The sequence below is a fragment of the Podarcis bocagei genome (genome assembly GCF_964188305.1).
Source record: "Podarcis bocagei genome assembly, chromosome: 12".
Classification (NCBI taxonomy): Eukaryota; Metazoa; Chordata; class Lepidosauria; order Squamata; family Lacertidae; genus Podarcis; species Podarcis bocagei.
The window spans coordinates 14,725,697-14,747,808 of NC_138137.1; the positions used below are offsets into that span (position 1 = coordinate 14,725,697).

Here is a 22,112-nt window from a genome sequence, read left to right on the forward strand (position 1 = left end):
GCGGCTCCTCAGGGCGGCGGAGCGCCTCGGCCAGGCCTACCTGAACGGCTCCCCTCCATCTTGAGAGAGGCTCCTTTCTCCCCCCCCCAAAAAAAAAATTAATTATATATACTTTAAATCGAGCGACGTCCGGAATGTGAGGCGGAATGAGGGGCTGGGGAAGCGCCGTTCGTTTACCTTGTCCATTCACTCAGCGGAAGGGGCGAGCCCAATATTATTTGCGGGGGGTGGTGGTAGGGAAAGGAGCGACCCCCCCTATAAAAGTCGCTGTGGGTGCGTACCTCCCACCCCACCCCTCCGCACACCTGGCTCCTTGGTACGGTCGGCTTCACAAACCTCCCGCCGCGCGAGTGTTTGGCTCGCGTCGCTAGGAGACGGCGCAGCGCGTGACGAAGGCGCGCTGCTTTCCCTGGGCGGGGAAACGGGGCTGCTTTGCCCCGCCCTCTTTCCCCCCTGGCTCGGACGCTTCCACAGGCCTCATATCTTGGGGGTGGGGGAGAGAGTTTGTTGGGAGCGCCCCCGCAACGCAGGTAAGGTCGAGCTGTACCGCCTCCGTCGCGGGACTGCTGGCACGTTTGCTAAAGCTAAGCAGGGTCCGGTGTGGTTTCAAATTGGATGAGAGACCACTTCCTGCTTTGCAAGGGGTTGCGCGAGAAAGAACCCTCGGGATCCCTTCAAACTCTGTTTTTATGGAAGTCGGTAGGAAGAGAAGTCGCTGCTGCTACTGCTGCTGGAACTAGGTTCCCCCACCCCACCCACCCGCTTTCAAAGCTGCCCAGCAGACGGAAATTCAACAGATGCAGCTCTCTGCAATTTCAGACAAGCCAGTTTCTTCCTGTCCATGTATTTAAACACACAGGAACATGGACGTAGCCAAGGGGGGAGAAGGAAGGGGTAGCTGCCCCACAAATCAATAAAAGTCAATAAAAATACATTGCAAACTGAGGTTCTGTGAGAAAATCGCTAATCTTCTTTTACCTCCTGTCGATTACATAGCTTGGTAATGAGCTTGATCGTACTTGTATTTCTGTGTGTTTCCGTTCCCCATTAATCATCATTTCGTCATGTACCTAGACTCTGAAAGCTTTTAAAAGTAAAGGACATGCCAATTCTCGATAGAGCAGATTCCAGGATCTATGGGGTTGGGCACCAAATTTTATGGGTCTGTCTCTGGAATCAAAGTTCATTTGGGGCCCAGAGCCTACTAGAGAGATGGATATGAAATGAATTGGGGTGAAATATGGAATGGGTTTGTGTTGACACACCTTTCTCGGAGTCCTCACTTCTGCTCTGTTCACCCAAAACTTAACAGAGCTGGGGGAGCAACTAGCAGGGGCTTGAACCTTCAGAACTTGATGGTGCCACACGCATACATCCTAGAATGCCAGGTAATGTAGTTGCTGTGCTTTCTTGCATCCCTGGGCACTGCTGTGCATGCTTGTGGCATCATCCAGATCTCTTCTCTTGTTGCCCTGCACCCGCCAGAAACCTCTGCCAACAGTAAATTTGGGGGGAAAGTGGTGGTATCTTTGAAGGCCTTGCTGTAGAAGTGGATAGCAGCAAAACCTCTGGGCCAACAGTGGGAGCAGGATAGAGCCTTGGGTTAAGAATGTTGTTTTGTTTTTGTTTAGTCATTTAGTCGTGTCTGACTCTTCGTGACCCCATGGATCAGAGCATGCCAGGCACTCCTGTCTTTCACTGCCTCCCACAGTTTGGTCAGATTCATGCTGGTGGCATCGAGAACACTGTCCAACCACCTTGTCCTCTGTCGTCCCCTTCTCCTTGTGCCCTCCATCTTTCCCAACATCAGGGTCTTTTCCAGGGAGTCTTCTCTTCTCATGAGGTGGCCAAAGTATTGGAGCCTCAGCTTCACGATCTGTCCTTCCAGTGAGCACTCAGGGCTGATTTCCTTCAGAATGGAGAGGTTTGAACTTCTTGCAGTCCATGGGACTCTCAAGAGTCTCTTCCAGCACGATAATTCAAAAGCATCAATTCTTCGGCGATCAGCCTTCTTTATGGTCCAGCTCTCACTTCCATACATCACTACTGGGAAAACCATAGCTTTAACTATACGGACTATATGGGTTAAGAATAGGGCTGGGCAATATATCGATACGTCTTCCAAAACCAGTTTGAAGTCCATATGATATCTGTTTCATAATTTTTGACCTGGCGATATATTGTGAATCATGATGTGTGTGTGTGCGCATGCGCTATGCAAAAATCACAATGCGGGGGAAACCATGAAGCCAGCCAGTGCCTCTACATAGCTCCATCCTTATTTCAGACATTGTGATATATCAGTATAGCGCGACGTTTAGGTGGTGGATGTATCACGATGCTAAACACCTGATATCGCCCAACTCTGGTTAAGAATGGGTTCAAAGGTAAAATGGATACATTTTGAAAGTTCATCAAATTAATCTATTAATCTACTTGGAGACATATCTGGGATTCAGCGGGCGGCAGTAACATCCAGGCGGATTTTCCATAAATGTCTAGGAAAAACCAGACATATTTGGTATCTGTGACTATAGCAATTTGAATTTCCTTTATTTTTGTTTTTTGTTGGCCAACAAAAAACCGGCTCCAAATCATATTGAGATGGGTCATTGGTTGCCCATTAATCATCCAGGTGAAAAGGGTGCCAGTTACAATCCCGACAGCAGATTTTTTTACTTGTTTCCCCTTGAATCACGCTGTTTGGGCATTGCATCTGCAGGGCTAATTTCTTCTTTTGTTTCAGCAGGGGCGTTTCAGCCCGGCAGCATGGGCATCCACGGATTAATGAGCTACGTAGGGGAACATAGAGAGTTCTTTGTTGACCTGCAGTTGAGGGACACCAGTATAGTAATTGACGGAAATAACCTGTACCATCGCCTTTACTTTGATTCCAACCTGGACATGCGGCGTGGAGGGGATTACGATTCGTTTGCAGATGTCACCCGCAAGTTTTTTGAAACGCTGACTCTGTGCAACATCCGGCCGTACGTCGTGCTAGATGGAGGGTGCGATGCGTCTGACAAAAAGCTTGCAACCATCAAGGAAAGAGCTCAGGAGAGGATCCTGTCAGCCTATTGTCTCTCCTGTGGCGGCGGTGGCGGCAGTCTACTGCCTTTGCTCATTAGAGAAGTCTTCAAGCAGATCTTGACCAGCTTGCGAGTGCCTTTTGTCCAGTCTTTTTCGGAAGCGGACAGGGACATTGTGTCATTAGCCAATCACTTGAATTGCCCGGTGTTAACTTTAGATAGCGACTTTTGCATTTTCGACCTGAAAGCCGGCTATTGTCCTCTGAATTACTTTCAGTGGAGAAGCCTGGCCTCCTGCAAAGACTCGCAAGACTGCTACATCCCAGCACGGCGCTTCTCGTTAGAGAGGTTTTGTGGCCATTTCAGCAATATGAACAAAACCCTCCTGCCTCTCTTTGCGGTGATGAATGGCAACGACCATATTAACCTGCCGGCTATAGAAATGTTCTTTAGCAAGGTACGCCTTCCCGTCGGAAGCTCCAGGCAGAAATGTCGAAAGCACGTCCGCATTCAAGGGTTGCTGAACTGGCTGTCTCGCTTTGCTGATCCTGCTGAGGCTATAGAAAATGTACTGAAGTATGTTAACAAGCACGACAAAGAAGAAACAAGGCAGCTTCTCTGTACTTTTATGGAGGAATACGAACCGTCCAGTGCCAGTCTCAAAGATTTTTTCCAGAATGGAGTTTATGAATCGGAGGAAGCCAAGAAATTGGAGTTGCCTCCGTGGATTCTTACTGCGTTAGCAAAAGGCCTTATAGCACCGTTCGTCAGTGATGCCCTGATATTAAAACGAACAATTCTCCATGTTCAGGTAGAGAATATGCAACGGCCTAGTGCTAATGCCATAGCTCTACCAATTCGACAAATCGTCTATGGATTACTTCTGGGCGGTTCGCAGCGTTCGGTCAGTACCTCCTCGGGAAAAGCACCCACTCGCGTTTTCCACGAATTTGACAGAATACAAAGAGCACTCAAGAAATCGTTTGTCCAAGCGGCAGCGTTGTCTGGACATTTTTGTAGCGACCAGTACTCTCTGAATACGTTAAGCGAGGTAAATGGCTCAAAATGGCAGGCATAAAGCAAACATATCAGTAGTGTTTGAATACTGCGGTTCTGTAGGGGGGGGGGGAGGAAATAATGTGATGTTGGGCACAGAATCCAACTTCTTGAGACTATCAGCTTTCAATTTTTTATTTAAAAAGAAAGCTTTCCAGCCTTTATAGTTGGGTACATGTGAAAATACATGGGCAATGCTTGCTGAATTGTCAAAAGCTCTGCATAAGATTCCTAATGGTTAGCAGGAGCCTAAGCGGTGTTAGAAACTCAGACAGATAAGCGAAGCACCAAATGGCATCTTACACCTCGGTTCCAGTCACCATCACAGAATGTCTAGGCACCATTTTTTTCAAAAAAAAAAATATACTTATTATTAATTTCATTTCTTTACCACTTCATATTTTAATGAAAAGATCTCACCGCAGTTGACAACACATTAAAACATAAAATAAAATGATCCAGAATAAAACAAATTCAAGCTTCAAGGAAAATAATTCAGATCCTTCTCTAAGGGACATTTAGCTTTCCCCATATTTATTTACCTAGTTACCGTATTTTTTGCTCCATAGGGCACACCGGACCATAGGGCGCACCTAGTTTTTAGAGGGGGAAATCAAGGGGGAAAAAATCTTATTTCCCCCTCAGCCCCAAAGAGCAGCGTACAGGCTGTGTGCAGCCTTTCCCTGCTGGAGGGGTTGCACATGGCTATGGCACAAGCCAAGACAGCGAGCGGGATCCATGCCATAGCCACGTGCGACCCCTCCAGCAGGGAGAGGCTGCGTGGGGCTAAAGAAGCCCGCGTGCCATAGCCACGTGCAGCCTCTCCCTGCCGGGAGAGCAAGACTCTCCTGGCTTCAGCGAAAGGAACCTGAAGCCTCCAGAATGTAGCGGGACCTCGCGCTGCGCTCCAAAGGCTTCAGGCGGCTATCCCTGAAGCCTGGAGAGCGAGGGGGGGTCGGTGCGCACTCACACCTCTCGCTCTCCAGGCTTCAGCAAAAGCAACGCAAAGCCTCCGGAGCGCGGAGGGAGCGCTCCCTCTGTGCTTCAGAGGCTTCGCGTTGCTATCGCTGAAGCCAAGGATCCTGCATTCGCTCCATAGGACGCACACACATTTCCCCTTAATTTTTGGAGGGGGGAAAGTGCGTCCTATAGAGTGAAAAGTACGGTAATTTATAGAGCTGTCCCATAGCAGAATGACTCTAGGAAACCAGTGTGGTGTAGTGTTTAAGAGTGTCGGACTAGGACCTGGGAGATGAGGTCCTAGTCATCAAATCACCATTCAGTCGTGAAGTTCCCTGGGTGACCTCCGGCCAGTCACACCCTCTTAACCTACCTGATAGGGTCGTTGCAGGGATTAACTGAGGAGGGCTGAACCATGTACTCCTTGGAGAAAAAGGTGGGATTTCAATGCAATAAATAAGCTCTTTAGCCTAGCTCAGTGGTTTTCAACCAGTGTGCCGTGGCCCCTGATGGTCAGGGGTGTCGTGGGCAACACTGGCCTCTGCCCCTCTTTCCTTCTCTCCCTTCCTCTTAGGTCCTCTTACATCTCTGCCTCCCAAAGGCTTGCACAGCTGTTTGTTGCAGCAGCCCTGGCTACAAGCTCCTCAGGCGAATGGTGCCTGGCCAGGGGGTGCTTCCCAGGCCCCTGTGGGGCAGTGTGAGGAGGCATCTCTCTTCAGGGGGCAGCTCAGAGACCAGGGGGCAGATGCGGCTGCCCAGAGGACTCCCAAGGAGAGGGGAGAGATGAGAGGAGTCTGAGGGAACACTCCACAAGGGAGGGTGTTCGAAAAGGGGTGAGGGGCTGCCAGCTCTGCAGGCAAGGGGTGACACAACTGGGCTCCTGACCCCCACAGGGGTGCTGCAGAAAGAATGCAGTTGGTCAAGGGAGCTGTGGACTCAAAAAGGTTGAAAACCTCTGCCTTAGTTGCTTAAGAAAGCTGAAAGGGCCAGCCAGATGGAGATGTCCATTGCCAGCCTGGTATCCAGAGATCTCCCCGTGGTCCCAGTTGGACCCACACCAGTTGCAAAATGATTCACACCCAGTTGAAATTTCACGAAGGCTTGGCCATTTCTTTATGCACAGGTTCCCTTAGCAGACCGCCTGATCCTTCTGTTGGAGACATTGGGAGTGACAGCCAGCATCCTGGAGCCAGTTCCTTGTCACCTGCGGCTTCCTCTGGCCGTGACTTGTTACTGGACGCAGTATTCAGAACCCAAAGCAAAGTTACAGCACACGAAAGCCTTACTACTTGGAGTCGTAGCTGGGGAACTTGATAAAGCAATACATAGTCCAGGTAGGTTCAGCTTTAGTCCTCTTTTTCGTCCTGGCATTGCCAATGACGGTTTTCTTAATTTGCACACTGGGGCTTTTACATGAAAGGCCAGGGGATCTGCTCTGTATGCAGGAGAGTCCAGGTTCAATCCCTGACATCTCTACGTTGGGCTGTGAGAGGATGCAATCTGAAACCCTGGAGACAATGCTGAACTAAATGGACCAGTGGTCTAACTTAGTATAAGGTGGTTGTGGCTGGCATCCATCTGTCTCGAGCAGTGGCGTAGCGTGGGGGGTGCAGGGGGGGCCGGCCGCACCGGGCGCAACATCTGGGGGTTAGGGTTAGGGGGCGCAAATCCACGGGTTAGGGGGCACAAATTACTTGCCTTGCCCCGGGTGCTGACAACCCACGCTACGCCACTGGTCTCGAGAGACCATGGAGTGCGCCTCCAGGGGTGAAATCAGACCATTGCTTTAGCAGCACCAATTTGACCCCATCCCCAGGGTGCAAGCCTGGGCAGCTCAGACAACAAGACACCCCACCCCAGCTCTCAGCCTCACTGATCTGGTCCAAGCACCTCCAGGCGGTATAACGTGGTCCATTTCCCCTCCATTTCCTCCTCACAACAACCCTGTGAGGTAGGTTAGACTGCAAGACAGTGTCTGTCCCAAGGTCACCCAGTGGACTTTCTGGCAGAGTGGGGATTTCAATGCTGGTCTCTTTGGTCTGGGTCCAGCCCTTCAACCCCACTTTCTCTGAACATGTTACAGTGGTACCTCGGGTTACAGATGCTTCAGGTTACAGACGCTTCAGGTTACAGACTCTGCTAACCCAGAAATAGTGCTTCAGGTTAAGAACTTTGCTTCAGGATGAGAACAGAAATTGTGCTCCGGCGGCGTGGCAGCAGCAGGAGGCCCCATTAGCTAAAGTGGTGCTTCAGGTTAAGAACAGTTTCAGGTTAAGTACGGACCTCCAGAACGAATTAAGTACTTAACCCGAGGTACCACTGTAATAGGCTTAGGTGTTATCAAGTAGGCCGTGACTACTATTTGGCAGAGATGGTTATCTTTCAAATATTTCGAATAGCAATGCATGCATTTGTGCTTAAATGTCTCAAAACATTCTGAATTTTCTCTCCCCCCCCCCCCAATTCGTGTCCAGATCCCAAGTGCCCACCAATTGAGATCGATAAAATTGTGTACGAACAGTTCTTGAAATGGAAAAAAGACACATCTCAGAAAGAAGCAATGGAATTAGACGCTGCCCACATTTTCTGCCAGTGGCAGTGCTGCCTTCAGATGGGACTGTATCTCAACCAACTCCTTTGTAGTCCTCTCCTTGAGCCAGATCTTACACGGTAAGAGTTCCCAAGGCTGCAAGTCCAATTGAATCAGCTGCTCTTTTCCCACTTCTTTTTTTCCAAGTCAGGAATGGTGGTGGTTTTAGTCCAGCAAAATCCAGAAGGCCAGAGGTTAGCCACCCTGACATATAGGAGCAGAAATGCATAAAACAGCCCCATGATTCTACAGTCCTGAGCTACACCAACAAAGCAGCCTCGGAGTGAATGTTAAAACTTCCCAGGACTGAGAGATGGGGCTCCAACACCAGACTGAAGGCCATGTTGGTAAGCTTGGCTAAGGAATCTGTTACCCAAATGCCTAAGAGGTACACTAACAGAATTCCTCGCCCAGGCTTCATCAACTTGGTGCCCTGTTTTAGACTGCTGTGTTGGCAGGGACTGATGGGGACTGTAATTCAAAATATCTGGAGGGTACCGGGTTGGGAAAGGCTTCCCTAGCCTCTCCCAAGACCCACACACCAAGGTGGAACCTACACACACATAGAAAACGCTTTTTTAAAAAACGTTTCAAAAAATATATTGAATTTGCCATAGCACACCATCGCCATCTAGTGTCACATTTGTATATTGCACTTTACAGCACATTTAAAACGTTTTATTTGCAGCTGTGTAGCTGAGTCCCAAGTCTAAGCACTCTCTCAAGGTAGTTTACTGGACAAGGCATAAGGTGAGCAAGGTGGTGAACGGTGTGCTGCTGACAACACCAAGGTTGCAGGTTTGATTCCTATATGGGACAACTGTATGTTTTGCATTGCAGGGGGTTGGACTAGATGATCCTCAGGGTCCCTTCCAACTCCACGATTCTATGTTGATTATGGCCACTCCACCTCATCCTCTCTGTATTTCCACTTTGGGCAGGAAGGAGCCAGGCCAGTTCTAGTTGCCTCATCAAACCAGCTCTTGGTTTGCCAAGATCAAATCCTTTATCATAGACTTTCCTCCATCCTTCCTAGTTCAGCAATTTCTGATTTCTCTCTCCAAAAGCCTGCTCTTTATACGATTGGCCTCCTCCATCCAGATTCTCTATTTGTTCTGCGCAGCCAGACTTCCTCCTTGTCCCTCCAGCCATCTCACTTTCAGAAAGTTGTCCTGTGGCAGATGCGACTGAATTTTCTCCTCTACTTTCCCCCACCAGCCCCCAAACTCCCTCTATGCTTTTTTCATCCCCATGATATGAGGCGATTCTTAAGACCTCTAAAAATATTATCAAACTAGGAGAGAAAGGAGGCTGGGTGCTTTTAAGTACCTGCTTCAAATACAAAGTCTTAAAATACATTTTTATGTCGTAAAGGATACCCTTCACATCGTGAGTTCTCAAACCATAAAATAATAACTCGTACCAACAGCACCAAGCTGCGCTAGATGCTAACTACTTTCCCTCCCGTCTTTTGACAGGCTCTACAATGGGACCCTGGTGCACAGACTGTATCGTGAGCTTAAATCATCCTCCTCACCAGAGAACCTGCTCAGCGCATCTCCAAAAATGTACCAGCTTTATAGCAACATGATACATACAGTGAAAGATATAGCACCGCCAGACTTCTTCCAGAAAAAGAAGAAACCCAAATCGCGCAGGAAAAAGAACAATCAAACCACTGATCAAGGGCTGGATAAAAGAGAAAGCGCCATGTTGGAAACTTTGCCTTCATGCAGTATTAACAACAGATTTGAAGCATTAATGGTGGAGAACTGAAAGCCCAGTTTACTAGAAAGAGGCTGTGTGTCCTTTACATTGAAAACTTCAGAAGTCCTCTCTCAAAATGAATCTTCAAGAAACAATGACAGGAATCCTATGGTGCTATTATGCTTGATTTGCTGGCCAGTTAAGGTTGGTCTTAGTTACAGGAGGAAAGGTCTTCTTACCTTTGAGTAGTACTATTGCAGTGAGTAGTCTGAGAGACTAAGGGTTTCACAGTGCATTTTGTGCACATGCAAATCCTCACTCTACCCTTCCCCCTCTGTGGCCAATGACAAATCCCTGAAAGCTGACAAATACACATTGCTCACTCAATAGTTTTTACATGCAGTTCCAAGACTCATGTTTTGACTCCCTGTTTCCCCTCTCCCCCCAATTATTTTTTTATATACGTTGATGTGGACAATATCTGCAGGAAGGGTTTTGTTTTTTCACAGACTGGTCTTTTCTTGGCACTTCTACCAGAGTGTTACAAATATTTCACAATATACCTGATAAAAGTTTCCTAACACCTGGCAAATGTCCGAGGACAAAATCAGAATTATGCTAGACAAGTTTCAGCAGATATGGCTGCACTTCCAAGGGGATATTTCTTATGAGAGATTCATTCCCCTTCCCAAACAGATTTTTTTAAAAAACAGAGAGAAGCTATGGATAAGAACCCACTCTTCTTGTTTGTTCCCTCGAATACTAGGACAACACTAATTACGTCTCATGAAACATAGTGGATAGCCCCAACATCCTTGTGAGTTCAATTTGAATAGAACGTAATGTCTAAGTTTGCACAGGCAGTCATCAAAACAAACGAAACCATGTTTTAATCCTACCACTCAGAAAGTATGAACTGAAGGACACATATATTCAACCTGCTGTGTGCACTAAAGTTCATCATTAACAAAAAGCACACAGCATGTCAGTAAGGCCTTGGAAGTGACCTGCCAAAATCTTCTTGCAGAAATGTCATCAGTGGGGGTGGTGGAAGGGAATAGTAGCCCATAATACTTGCAGCAGGCTGGAAACCAAAGTTATCGGGGAGGTCTTAATTTTTGGAGGATGTCTTATATTACAGCGAGAGGCAAAACTGGAAGTAGGTCTTATTTTCGGGGGATGTCTTACTTTCGGGGAAAGACGGTATGCAAACACATGTGATGAGGTTTGGTGACCCCCCCCCCTTCCAACCTATCATGCTGTTATTGATATCGGCTCAGGGTGGCCCTCAGGGGGTTTGTGATGGGATTGGGAAGCCAAGAAAGTCCTGGTTTGAGCACAAAACACCATAGACCCTGACCATAGTTCACAAGTGATTCAGATCATACAAAACAGTGAAGATTTGTTGCATACCAATATTGATGAATTCGAGCTTTTTAAAAAAAGTTTTTTTCCATTTGCATCAAATTACACTGAATGCATTACCAAAAAAAAGTATAAAGAAACCATGGGGAAATAAAATAAAAAGGGATGAAATGCATTAAAATGGGGAACACAGTAGATCAACTAAGTGCATCTCAGAAATACAGACGTTCTCATCTTGCTTATTAAAGGGAGGAAAGAAATCAAAGGCTCAGCTACTTATGGACTTGAACTTGATGTTAGGATGTAGTTCATCTGGGCTCAGGAATGCTGAAGCAGGACAGGACATACAAAGCCTATATTTGGACTTGCAGCCAATATTTGCGGAACCTCACTGATCCAAGGAGTTCCTAGTTCAGCAGAACAGGAAGTTGTTAAATTTGGCCAAGTAAAAGATCTAGCTCACTGTGGAAGCGAAAAAATTCAGAAATCATTTTTCAGTTTGTGACCCAGCTTCATTTAAAATACCAAGTTACACATTCACACGTATTTTAAGAAAAGCAGACGTTTACTTCAAAATTGCAATTATAGGCTTTTCAATCACAAAAAGGAAGAAAAGACAGTGATCCGACAGTGGTCACATCCTGTGCAAAGAACATAGGATACCTAAAAAATAAAAGCACAAGGTACACATTGCAGGATAATGTAAATAAATACAGAATCTGAAAATATGGCACTCTTGTATCTCACTCTAGACCAGATGGAATGCCTTGAATATTTCATAGTTAAGTCCCACCACCGTCATAAAAGTAAAGGGTTTCTTTAAATAAAAACTAAAATCTTTATATCTAATACACATTTCTATACACGTATATCTCTTAAGAGCAAAAGGTGGGCAAGACTTTTGACTTTTTTATTTTTAAAGTAGCCTCTCACACACTTACAAAGTTCCATACAATCTGAAAAGTAAAGTTTTGTCTTTGAGGAAAAAATATTACCAAAGTTGCATAATTGTTTATTACTCCCCTGGCTGGAAGATTTAGAATTCACCAGTCTTTAAAAATTGCCAGTGTTCATCCATCAGGGAAAAGGAGGGACTTGTCAAAAGCCCTTGTATCTTCTCGTGATAACTTCCTCCTACATACGACAGCAGTTTCTAGTTTTGCAAACGGAAAGAATGCAATGTGCATCATACATCAAGAAAAGACGGCAAAGACGAAGAACCACCATGTTTCTGGGGCTTCTCCCTGCTCCTTTCAACCTTCTTTATAATCTCTGCTACTATACACACTGATGAGGTGAGTCCCAGAAGAAACAGCAAGTCTAAACAAAAAAAGAAAAAGTTTTTTTCCTTTAAAAAACAGCAGAAGAATACAGGTATTGAGTAACAGCTTTTCTTGCCAATTTTTATTCCTTATCAAATTTATAACAAATCAAAACTAAATTAAAATTAATTAACTGAGTAACTGTTTTTCAGCTAGCCAGAAATACAAAGCTATAATCAACGGTTTAGCTATGAAAAAACTTGGAGTCAAGCTGTTTGTCCTTTGGACTAACTTGCCAGATATTTTATGGTCATAAACAGAACAAATTCTTGCTGGCCTTGCTAGCCATGCCAAAATGTCAGATTCCACGCTCCTGCCCTTTCACTATAATCCCATGTATGCTAACAGAAGCAGGTCCCACTACATTCTATGGGGCTTAAAGGTAAAGGTACCCCTGACCATTAGGTCCAGTCGCGGATGACTCTGGGTTTGTTGCGCTCATCTCACTTTACTGGCCGAGGGAGCCGGCATACAGCTTCCGGGTCATGTGGCCAGCATGACTAAGCTGCTTCTGGCGAACCAGACAGCACACGGAAACGCCGTTTACCTTCCCACCAGAGTGGTACCTATTTATCTACTTGCACTTGACGTGCTTTCAAACTGCTAGGTGGGCAGGAGCTGGGACTGAACAAAGGAAGCTCACCCCGTCGCGGGGATTCGAACTGCTGACCTTCTGATCGGCAAGCCCTAGGCTCTGTGGTTTAGACCACAGCGCCACCCGCGTCCCTTCTATGGGGCTTACTCCCAAGTTAACTGTGTACATAAATTTACAGCCATGGTCTCTGATCTTCAGTTGTGCCTTTCAGAACTGGGGGAAACAGCAAAGGGTTGTTTGGTGATGGATGGTGACCACCAAAAGACCAGGCTTGTACTAGCCTTCTCTCAGGAGGGGAGTGTTGGGGCCAAACTGGCCAGTTGCAGCCTTCTTCTCTAGTTTGGCAGCTGTCAGGGATCTTCCCTGTCATTGCACTGAGCCGTTTTAAATCTTAGTGCAACGTTAAGATGAGCACCACACCAGCTCCGAGCTAGACAGAAAGGTGGGGGTTCATCCCTTTAAACTGAATCAAAGCTACATGTCATAAGCCCTCATTTCTGCTTTCACCCTCACCTTGGTCATACAGGCTCGAAAGCAAGAGCAATGTTTCAGTGTTGCCATTATGTGAAAGATACACTCATACCTCGGGTTAAATGTGCTTCAGGTTGAGCGTTTTCAGGTTATGCTCTGCGGCAACCCAGAAGTAACGGAGCGCATTACTTCTGGGTTTTGCCACTCGCGCATGCACAGACGCTGAAAATGACGTCACGTGCATGCGTGGAAGCGGCGAATTACGACCCGCGCACATGCAGATATGGGTTGCATTCGCTTCAGGATACGAACGGGGCTCCAGAATGGATTCCTTTTGCATCCAGAGGTACCACTATAGCTGTTGAGGGGGACAATGCTGAAGTTGCTCTTAAAAACGGAATTTCTGCCACCTTGTATCCACTCCAAAGTGTCCCCCCAACTCATTTAACTATATTAATGTTTTAAGTCTAAGCCCTATTTGTTAATGCCTTACAAAACAAATCACCAAGGAAATAATGTACTTGTCTATATTTGTTGGTTTGAAAGCCAAACTCAGCTGAACAAGAAAAAAACTCTCACCTAGTATGCTTAGACTCTCAGTTTGAAAAACTTTCTGAAGAGGAGGGAAGTAGATTACTAGTAGCTGCCCCATGATCGATCCAAGCACTGCGTAACAGAACATTTTGTTGCTGCAGAGTCCAATCTCAAACACAGATTTAGTCTGCAAATAGAAACATAACACCTATGATTTTATTCTTGTGTATTCTAGTTATTTGAGATTATCCATCTTAACTCAAATGATAGGGTGATTATATACTCATCTACAGTATTTGCATTTTGGTAGCTTAAATTAAGTTATGGCTTTGAGCTACTTGCATCTGTGAAATTTTGATAATTTGCAGAGGTTGTTTTCACTTTTTCAAAATACCATATCTTTAAACACAGGCAGTCACATACCTGAGATCTGGAACTCAAAGCATTGAACATATCAAAAAATACAAAGCACGTAAACGTCATTGTTGTATCTCGAGGAGTTATGCCATTGTCTCGCAGCTGTAGAGAGAGAGAGAGAGAGAGAGAAAGATAAAGAGAGAGAGAGAGTTAGAGTTAATATATGCAGTTCTCTGCCACTTTACAATAAAACATTTTAAATTCCACCCAACATAATACTACGAAGCATCAGTCCTCTAGCCAAGTGTGGAAGTATCGCTATTGTCTGATCTAGGCGCCTAAGAATTTGATACTGACATCTAGAATTTTAATTTATTCCTCAGCTGTGTGTAGGACTGCTACCTAGAACTATAATTATTTCCTATCTTCCTCATACCATATCTGCATATATTTTTTAAAAAACACAACCAGACTGATTGATCTCTATTGCACACGACCTTTAAAACCTCTGCACGATTTAATTGCCAAACCTAAGTTTAAGATCAGTGGAAGTATATAAACATTGGCATTTTACAGTTTTTCTTTAACGCTACGCTGTTTTCTAACACTGGTTTTGAAATGCTTCTCCATTTGAAAAGCAGGTGGCCATGCACCTCAATAGCACTGGGTTCATGGACTTACTTGCATGGTTCTTTTGCACAGTCTATGTACTTTTATATTTGCAACTATTGGCATATATGAAGCACTGCAAGCAGATAATAAACACACATTTTTTAAAAAAGCATCTTTGTCATACCTCTCGCCAGAAGACAAATAATGTTCCACATACAATAATTATAGATGAAACTAGTATTTTAACAATCAGATTTCTGGTCAAAATGCTATCCTTGACATTTCTTGGAGGCTTTCGAATAACATCTTTATCCACAGGCTCAACTCCAAGGCTAGAAATAAGAACACAAATAACTTTTTGAAAGTTTAGATTGATTGAGGCATCATAAAATCAAATTAATGTAGACAGTGACTCAGACATACTTTTCAATAAAGGTTTGTATGTGTCAAGGCAACCCAAGCATTACTGCTTAATTCTTATGATATAATTAACTATGATTAGTACTCAATCATGATTGGATGGATCCAGACCAAGTAATTCACACTTAGTTCACAGTATACAACCTAAATTCAACTAACTGCCTGGATCAAACCTGCTAAGTGCCTTATACAACTGCAAAACTTAACATTATGATATTTCCCATACCAATATTGCTTAAAAATGTAATTTTTCCTGAGTAGTTACCCTACGAGTCTACTGCTGACTACTTGCAATATAAAAAGCTTTTGAAAGCAAACACAAATGCAGCAACCTCTGGGAACCATTGTAACAACAAAACCGAAAAGTAAGATATTAATTTTAAATCCTTAATAAGGCACCAACAAACACTCCATCAGACAGAAACCCCCATTTGGGAAATTGCCCAGAGTTTTTGCACGGAAAATAATTGCTTAAACAAATTATTCCAATTTAATATACTTTTTTACAATATAATTTGATACACAAGTCCACACAGAGGAAAAGCTCTGTGCAAGATTCTACTAACATTTCTAGGAGTTATACCATTCACAATTCTAGAGAGTTACACCATTCAGCAACTTCTCATAAACTCTCAAAGGAAAAGTGTTACCTTTGAGCTGGAGGCCCATCCATGATTATGTTGATCCACAAGATCTGCATGGCATTGAGAGGATTAGGAAAGTTCATTAATGTGGCCAATGAGATTAATGTCAATGCAGCTATACTCCTGTTGAAAAAAGTTATTTTACACAGCTGTCAGCATCACAATTTTTTGGGGGGAGGGAGTGGTTTTTTAAAATTATTTGGAAATTTGTTATTAAACATTTCAAGCATCAGTAAGACCCACAATACATATGAGTAGCAAGTAAAACTTCATACACAGTAACAATCCAATTGTTTTAAATAGATCATGCAAGTTTTTGGGATGCTAAACATCAAGCAGACGTTAGAAAATATTTAGCCCAAGACAGCAATACAAGCCAAAAGGAAAATTGTCTCATTTCATTAAGCCTCCTCACTAGAGGCTGTATACTGTGTGCCAGACACAAAGTGTACTTTTGTTATAGAAATAAAAAAATAATTTAGGAGTGCCTTACATTTTAAAATGCTGAACGACTGATAAATCAAAACCCCTTCTTGTATAGACCATCTGTTGCAGTGGTTGGAAAATGTGTACCTTATCAGGGAGGCCAAACCATCATGAACTCTTGGACTTACAAGTTGCAGGAACTATTTTTAGATCTGTTCTCATTTAGCAACAAAGGACAACCACATGGCTCTGATAATTTCAAGTAAAGGGAACTGTTGCTAAGGTTAAGCTTTTACTATGCAGTTACTTGCTTAGAGTCCTATTTTCAAGCAATTATACCCCAATTTCAAACTAACTGTGCCAGAATGGATGCTGAATTTATTAGTGCTGTTAGAATTATGGTCAGCAATCCATTATGGCAATATAGCAAATAGTGTGCCATTTACAAATCACCGAGCTGAATTTATGTCAGTTTTGGTCATGCAAACTTCTGTGCAATTAATCTCAATCAAGCAGAATTCATAACAGGAAGCTTCTGATATTGTGCTGCAAAACTTACGTGCTGAGTTGAAATCTAACAAAATTTTTAATGTTATTATAAATTCCTTTACCCTCTTCAATTGCAGACCTGAAATATAAAAAGAAAAAAGTGCTTAGGAGGAAAAAAACACATTCTGCAAAGGCACATTATTTGGATGGCATCCTGAAAACGCAACTCTTATTTCTTGCAATCTAACAGTAACAATAAATGGCTTCCCACTGCAAAACAGTATTAGGCAGTTTCAAAGTTTTTAGCTTTGTTCACTAAACACTAAACACAAGTAAAATAAAATGCTAAATCATTTATCCTCATTTGCCTGAGAAAATTTTCCCATTTAAAATTTTATAGAAAATCCACTAGAATAAAACCACTTGTCTTTTAAATTTCACCTAAGTGGCTTTTTTTAAAAAAAAAAGTTCAACGAGATGGCACTTATATATGCTAGACAAAATGACACCCATCCAGATAATGCAATTGCTACATAGTACGCAGAAAGGGAACGTAAAACAAACTTACATTATTGTCTGAAAATCATCATCCACCAAGATCATATCAGCTGCTTCTTTACAGACATCTGTACCCGTCTGCCCCATTGCTACGCCAATATCAGCAGCTTTCAGTGCTACAGCATCATTCACCCCATCTCCTGTCATAGCAACTACTGCACCATTATTTTGTAGTGACTGAGAAAACAAAATTAATCCAATCTATCATCACAAGATTTTATCACTATATGAGATTTTACAATGAACACAGTCTTAAAACTTTTCGTGTGCAATGCTCAGTTGAAAGTGAAGACTGGTAGGTGAGCTCCCTCTCATGAGTCTATAAAGGCTTTACCAAACCAATTGCAGACATCCTTAAAATCACTCAAACACAAGCAATCACTGGTTCTATGCCATTTTCTTCTTGTGCAGTCAAAACAACCTTCTTCCTAGTTCTACTTCTCTATTTACCTTTAAAAACAGCAAATCAACAGTGTAAGTACTTCATACTGACTTAAACCAAGGTCCTGTAGGAGTCAACTGCAAAGAATCGTTCCGAATTTTAGCTTGCCCCCCTTGCGTCTTTTCCACTAAATATATTTGTGAGAGATTCCTCTTGATGAGCCCCAAATGATCCCATCTGGATACTAGATCACTACAGTTCAACATCTCTGTACCATTTAAACTACATGTCTGTCAGTTTTAGAAACACACACATACCTTGACAATCTTCAGCTTATGCCTGGGACTGGCTCTGTAGAACACCGCTACCTAAGAAATAGAAGGGAAAATTAAGTCTTTACAAGTGCAAGATTGTGCTTCTTAACTATAAGCCAGCCTATTCTCCTCCACTCAACACTGCATAGCCATGACAGAAACAAGGCAGCTAAGCAGAAAACGGACACAGGGAAGGGGGATTTTTCTACTCCCAATACTTTTCCTCTTTCCCTTCTAACCCCACCATCAGGATTTAGCTTGTCAACACTGGCGGAGGAAGAGGAGTACGGGGGGAGCACACCGCCCCCGGCCATCGTGGCTGCACCCCCACCCGTGTTGGGTGCCACGCCCCCGCAGGTGGCGTGTCACACCCCCAGGATGCACGGCACGCCCCTGCACCCGCCTGCTCTCCGCCCCCCAGTGCCAGAGCATGAAGCTCCACCACTGCTTGTCAATTCCCCATTTCCTTCCCTGCTAGCCATTGGAGCTGTCTGGGCTGGAGCTCCAGTGGCAAGACTGGCCATTTGTCACCACACTCAGATTCCATGAAAAAACCCACAGACGTTTGCTTGCTGTGAACTTCTGTTCTCAGTGCCCCACCAAGAGCAGTTCTTTCCTCTTGGGATAGCTCCTCCCTCTCACAGAGTCTTTAGGCTCCTTCTCTGCTATGGGAGGCTCCATCCCATTCCCCAGACTTTTCCTTCCTAGTGCTGAGAACAGTTCAGGTTGCAGCTCCATAAGAGCTCAGCCTAGACTGCAGCGGTTCTCAACCTGTGGGTCCCCAGATGTTGTTGGACTACAACTCCCATCATCCCTGAGCTCTGGCCTTGCTAGCTAGGGGTGATGTGAATTGTAGTTCAACAACATCTGGGGACCCACAGGTTGAGAAAGGCTGCCCTAGAGGTTTTCCCCCTCTCTCACTGTCTCTTATTCTACTACTTCTTCTCTTCTCCCTTCCTTGCCCATCAGCTTTATATTCACTCTCTCTTTGTCGCCCATACACCTAGCCAGGAGGGAAGTACTTGGGCACTGGGCAGTGGCTGAATGGTGGAGATGGCAGCAAGGCCTCCTGCGCCCCTCACCAGTTTATGGAGGGCAAACAAGTCTTCTAGCAGCGGCAACAGCAAGGACAACTGGATGCAACCCCTTTTGGCTCCCTGTAGGGAGGACAGCGGTGGTGGCCACGAGGAGGCAGCCTCAGCTGCAAGTGGCCTTCTTTGCCTTAAGGTGAGACAAAAACATGCTTTGTTTGCACACCTCACCTCTTCTGGGTAGTGGGTCCTTACCAAAAGACCCAAAATTGTAAAGCCAGCACAGGATGCTGTTCCCACTGCCACACACTTGCCAAGTGTCAGTTTTCCTGCTACTTGAACAAGAACTCATGTTGCAGTACTAAGACTCAAACTTAAATTAGAACACACCAATTTGTTCAAGCTGCTTAATCTGCCTGTGCCTTAGCCAAAAAGAAAGCCACACTCTTACACTTTCTGACAAAGATTTCAAAGGATATCAGGAAAAACCTCAGATTTTCCCCTATGGCCACCAGAGGAAGATTGTGATATTCCAAATTAGATAATCTGTTCACAAAAATACACAACTTTGATATATAAGACATTACTAATGCCTGCTCAAAGTACCCTTACATGCTTCTTAGAGTAATTCAGTAACTAAAACACACTAGCACACTAACTCAAGAGTTCCATCTACCCAGACCACTTTGGGTCCATTTAAAACTAACCTTGGGTGCTATTTGTGAAAGTTGTTGTATATCCAGTGTGTCTATTTCTTCACCTGAGACTGACTGAGAGTTTTTGGAATACAATCCTAAGCGATTAGCTAGGAAACAAAACAAAACAAAGTTACCAGATGTTACAGTTAAAGAATCTAGTGGAGAAGGACCAAATGAATATATACAATTTAAAATTCTATATTCTCACTGATTATTTTATTATTTATTCCTGATAGCAAAGCTACAACAATGCAGACTGAACTATTGCATGTGTCACACACCCACACAGAGACAAGTGGTACGTGACAGAAAATGTTCAGGGAGTTTTACAATCCTAAATGCTTTTCTGCAGCCCTGAAGCAAATACAGTTAGTTATACTACATGTGCATGACCATATGCTCTGGAAACGCAACAAAGTAATTGCAACAATTGCGGAATCAAGGTCTCTCCAAAGAAGAGTGACTTTCTCCTAAAAATGTGCAGCTAGCTGGTCACAGCAAGTTTGCGAAGGTTGCTAGCTAGCTGCTAGAGAGGATGTAGTGCTGGATAAAGGTAAAGGTAAAGGGACCCCTGACCAATAGGTCCAGTCATGGCTGACTCTGGGGTTGCGGCGCTCATCTCGCTTTATTGGCCGAGGGAGCCAGCGTACAGCTTCCGGGTCATGTGGCCAGCATGACTAAGCTGCTTCAGGAGAACCAGAGCAGCGCATGGAAACGCCGTTTACCTTCCCGCCGGAGCGGTACCTATTTTTCTACTTGCACTTTGACGTGCTTTCGAACTGCTAGGTTGGCAGGAGCAGGGACTGAGCAACAGGAGCTCATCCAGTCACGGGGATTCGAACCACCGACCTTCTGATCGGCAACTCCTAGGCTCTGTGGTTTCACCCACAGCGCCACCCGCGTCCCTGCAGTGCAGGATACAAAGTGCAATTTCATCACTGCCCATGCTGCCAAATGGTTTGTCCAATTATGTGTGCTAATGCATTTGGTCCACCTCAGAGAAGGTGTGTCACATGAAACTGGAGAAGACTATAGCCTATGATTCTCCAGAATACCAGGGCACCTGTTGGAATCCACAACACCAGAGGGGACGCGTGGGAGTGATCACATCAACCAACTGTATCATCTATCCTAAATAGCCTCTAAGACACAAAACAGGCAGCTCTGAAACTTATTTGAGCCCTGCCTCCTATCACAGGGTGCCTTCCTCTGTGAGCAGAAAGTGAAGCTTTCTTTTAGAAAAATATTCACAAATGACATATCATAATAGTAACATAAACTGATCACATGTGCAACTGGCAAATATAAAAATAGTTCAAATAATCATTTCAATAGCTACAATCCAGAAGGGTGTGGAAGCAATAAAAAAAACCCCAACCCGCTACTTGGTTGTTTTTTAAACTTGTGAGTAAAAACTTTTCAAGAATACCATATTGATCAGGATCCCAAAATCTGGCTAGCAGCATGAAAAAGGTTTGCACTAGGCACAATGGAATTTTTGGCTAAAGTTTGAATAGCTGATTCCTAAGGTATATCAGATAGTTTTTGAAACTGCTCTCAGTTACAAACGTAGCTTGCCATGCACTCTCTGTGTGTGCTGTTTGTTAAAGCAAGCCTGAATAACTTATATCTTGGGCTAGTGAGCTGGTCACATGGCCCTTTGGATCCTAGCCCTGATTTCAGAGTCTAAAGAAGCCACATTGTTATACATTCATCGACAAGGCAATGAGTAACTCAACTGACGGAAATAAAGGGGGGGAAACACACATTCATACCGATGGCAATTGCAGTCTCCTGTGAATCTCCAGTAATCATTTTTATCATGACTCCAGAAGTGATAAGTGCAGTGACGGCTTCTTTTACGCCTGTTCTTGGAGGATCAATCATTCCAACCAGACCCAGAAATGACAACTGTCCAAGCTCAGGGCCAGCAGCTAAGGCCAGAACTTTCAAAGAAACAGGGGGAGAAAGTAGTTTATACCTTTAGATATGGCACCTACTTAGAAGATCAGAATGATACAGCTAGACCTCTCCAGTTTCTAGAATAAGAGCATTTCCCCCCCTAGCAACACTGTAACCTTCATGGACGCTTTTGTACGTGACTTCCCAAAACAAATTTCACTTGCATAGAATGCAGTCAATTAGGAGAGATTGCATAACCAGCAAAAACAGACATGGTTTCTCTCTTCGTCTCACAGTATGTGACTTGTCTTTTGCCCTCCATATCTAGTAGGCTGGATTAATATCAAGTTAACAGCACTTAGTTCCCTTTGAATACGGGACTTAAGTCATACCTAACTTTTGGGTTGGGATAAATGAAGACAAATCTTAGCATGTCTACTCAGAAGTAAATCCCAGTTATTTCAATGAGATTTGCTCTCAGGTAACTGTGTACAGGTCTGGAGCCTTATTCTGCTTCTAACTGTTACGGATGCTTTAGGTGAGACTCCTGCGTTCCAGGGGTTGGACTAGATGACCCTCAGGATCCCTTCCAACTCTACAATTCTATGACCCAACTAAATCATGCCCACTGCAGACCCACTGTAATCATT

General features: G+C 44.3%; 3 protein-coding genes across 11 annotated transcripts in view; 1 reads left to right on the forward strand and 2 right to left on the reverse strand.

The window, feature by feature from the left end:
* Nucleotides 1-411, reverse strand: part of NEK11 (NIMA related kinase 11) — an 82,151-nt gene extending 81,740 nt beyond the window's left edge. For 2 of the 4 annotated variants that reach the window (XM_081164624.1, XM_081164620.1), the window contains exon 1: nt 178-316. The gene's annotated coding sequence lies outside the window, so the exon portion shown is untranslated. Of the gene's footprint in view, nt 1-112 lie in introns of all 4 variants that reach the window. The other 2 variants (XM_081164622.1, XM_081164621.1) reach the window with 2 other exon arrangements.
* Nucleotides 410-10,809, forward strand: ASTE1 (asteroid homolog 1). Of its 2 annotated transcripts, none has more exons than XM_081164599.1 (5): nt 410-530; nt 2,750-4,080; nt 6,169-6,379; nt 7,520-7,715; nt 9,114-10,809. In XM_081164599.1, exons 2-5 carry the CDS (start codon nt 2,770-2,772, stop codon nt 9,409-9,411), a joined length of 2,016 nt encoding a protein of 671 aa, XP_081020725.1. In that variant the 5' UTR covers nt 410-530; nt 2,750-2,769; the 3' UTR covers nt 9,412-10,809. The 2 variants fall into 2 exon arrangements, with proteins under 2 accessions (XP_081020725.1, XP_081020726.1); XM_081164600.1 differs by having other exon boundaries at nt 431-530; nt 2,747-4,080.
* A 444-nt stretch (nt 10,810-11,253) lies between these two features.
* The window catches only part of ATP2C1 (ATPase secretory pathway Ca2+ transporting 1), a 77,322-nt gene continuing 66,463 nt past the window's right edge, over nt 11,254-22,112 (reverse strand). For 4 of the 5 annotated variants that reach the window (XM_081164421.1, XM_081164423.1, XM_081164420.1 and 1 more), the window contains 10 exons: nt 21,336-21,506; nt 19,570-19,667; nt 17,835-17,885; nt 17,146-17,312; nt 16,648-16,716; nt 15,669-15,785; nt 14,783-14,930; nt 14,053-14,148; nt 13,675-13,816; nt 11,254-12,027 (listed from right to left, as the gene is read on the reverse strand). In XM_081164421.1, coding sequence (XP_081020547.1) covers nt 11,894-12,027; nt 13,675-13,816; nt 14,053-14,148; nt 14,783-14,930; nt 15,669-15,785; nt 16,648-16,716; nt 17,146-17,312; nt 17,835-17,885; nt 19,570-19,667; nt 21,336-21,506 — 1,193 coding nt within the window. In that variant the 3' untranslated portion in view covers nt 11,254-11,893. Of the gene's footprint in view, nt 12,028-13,674; nt 13,817-14,052; nt 14,149-14,782; nt 14,931-15,668; nt 15,786-16,647; nt 16,717-17,145; nt 17,313-17,834; nt 17,886-19,569; nt 19,668-21,335; nt 21,507-22,112 lie in introns of those variants that run through there. The other variant, XM_081164424.1, reaches the window with a different exon arrangement.

What these genes read in the sequence shown, in the direction of transcription:
- ASTE1 (XM_081164599.1), top strand. Translation starts at nt 2,770, where the DNA reads ATGGGCATCCACGGATTAATGAGCTACGTAGGGGAACATAGAGAGTTC. An exon ending in TAAAGCAATACATAGTCCAG is followed by an intron (nt 6,380 to 7,519) that starts GTAGGTTCAGCT and finishes ATTCGTGTCCAG; the next exon opens with ATCCCAAGTGCCCACCAATT. An exon ending in CTTGAGCCAGATCTTACACG is followed by an intron (nt 7,716 to 9,113) that starts GTAAGAGTTCCC and finishes GTCTTTTGACAG; the next exon opens with GCTCTACAATGGGACCCTGG.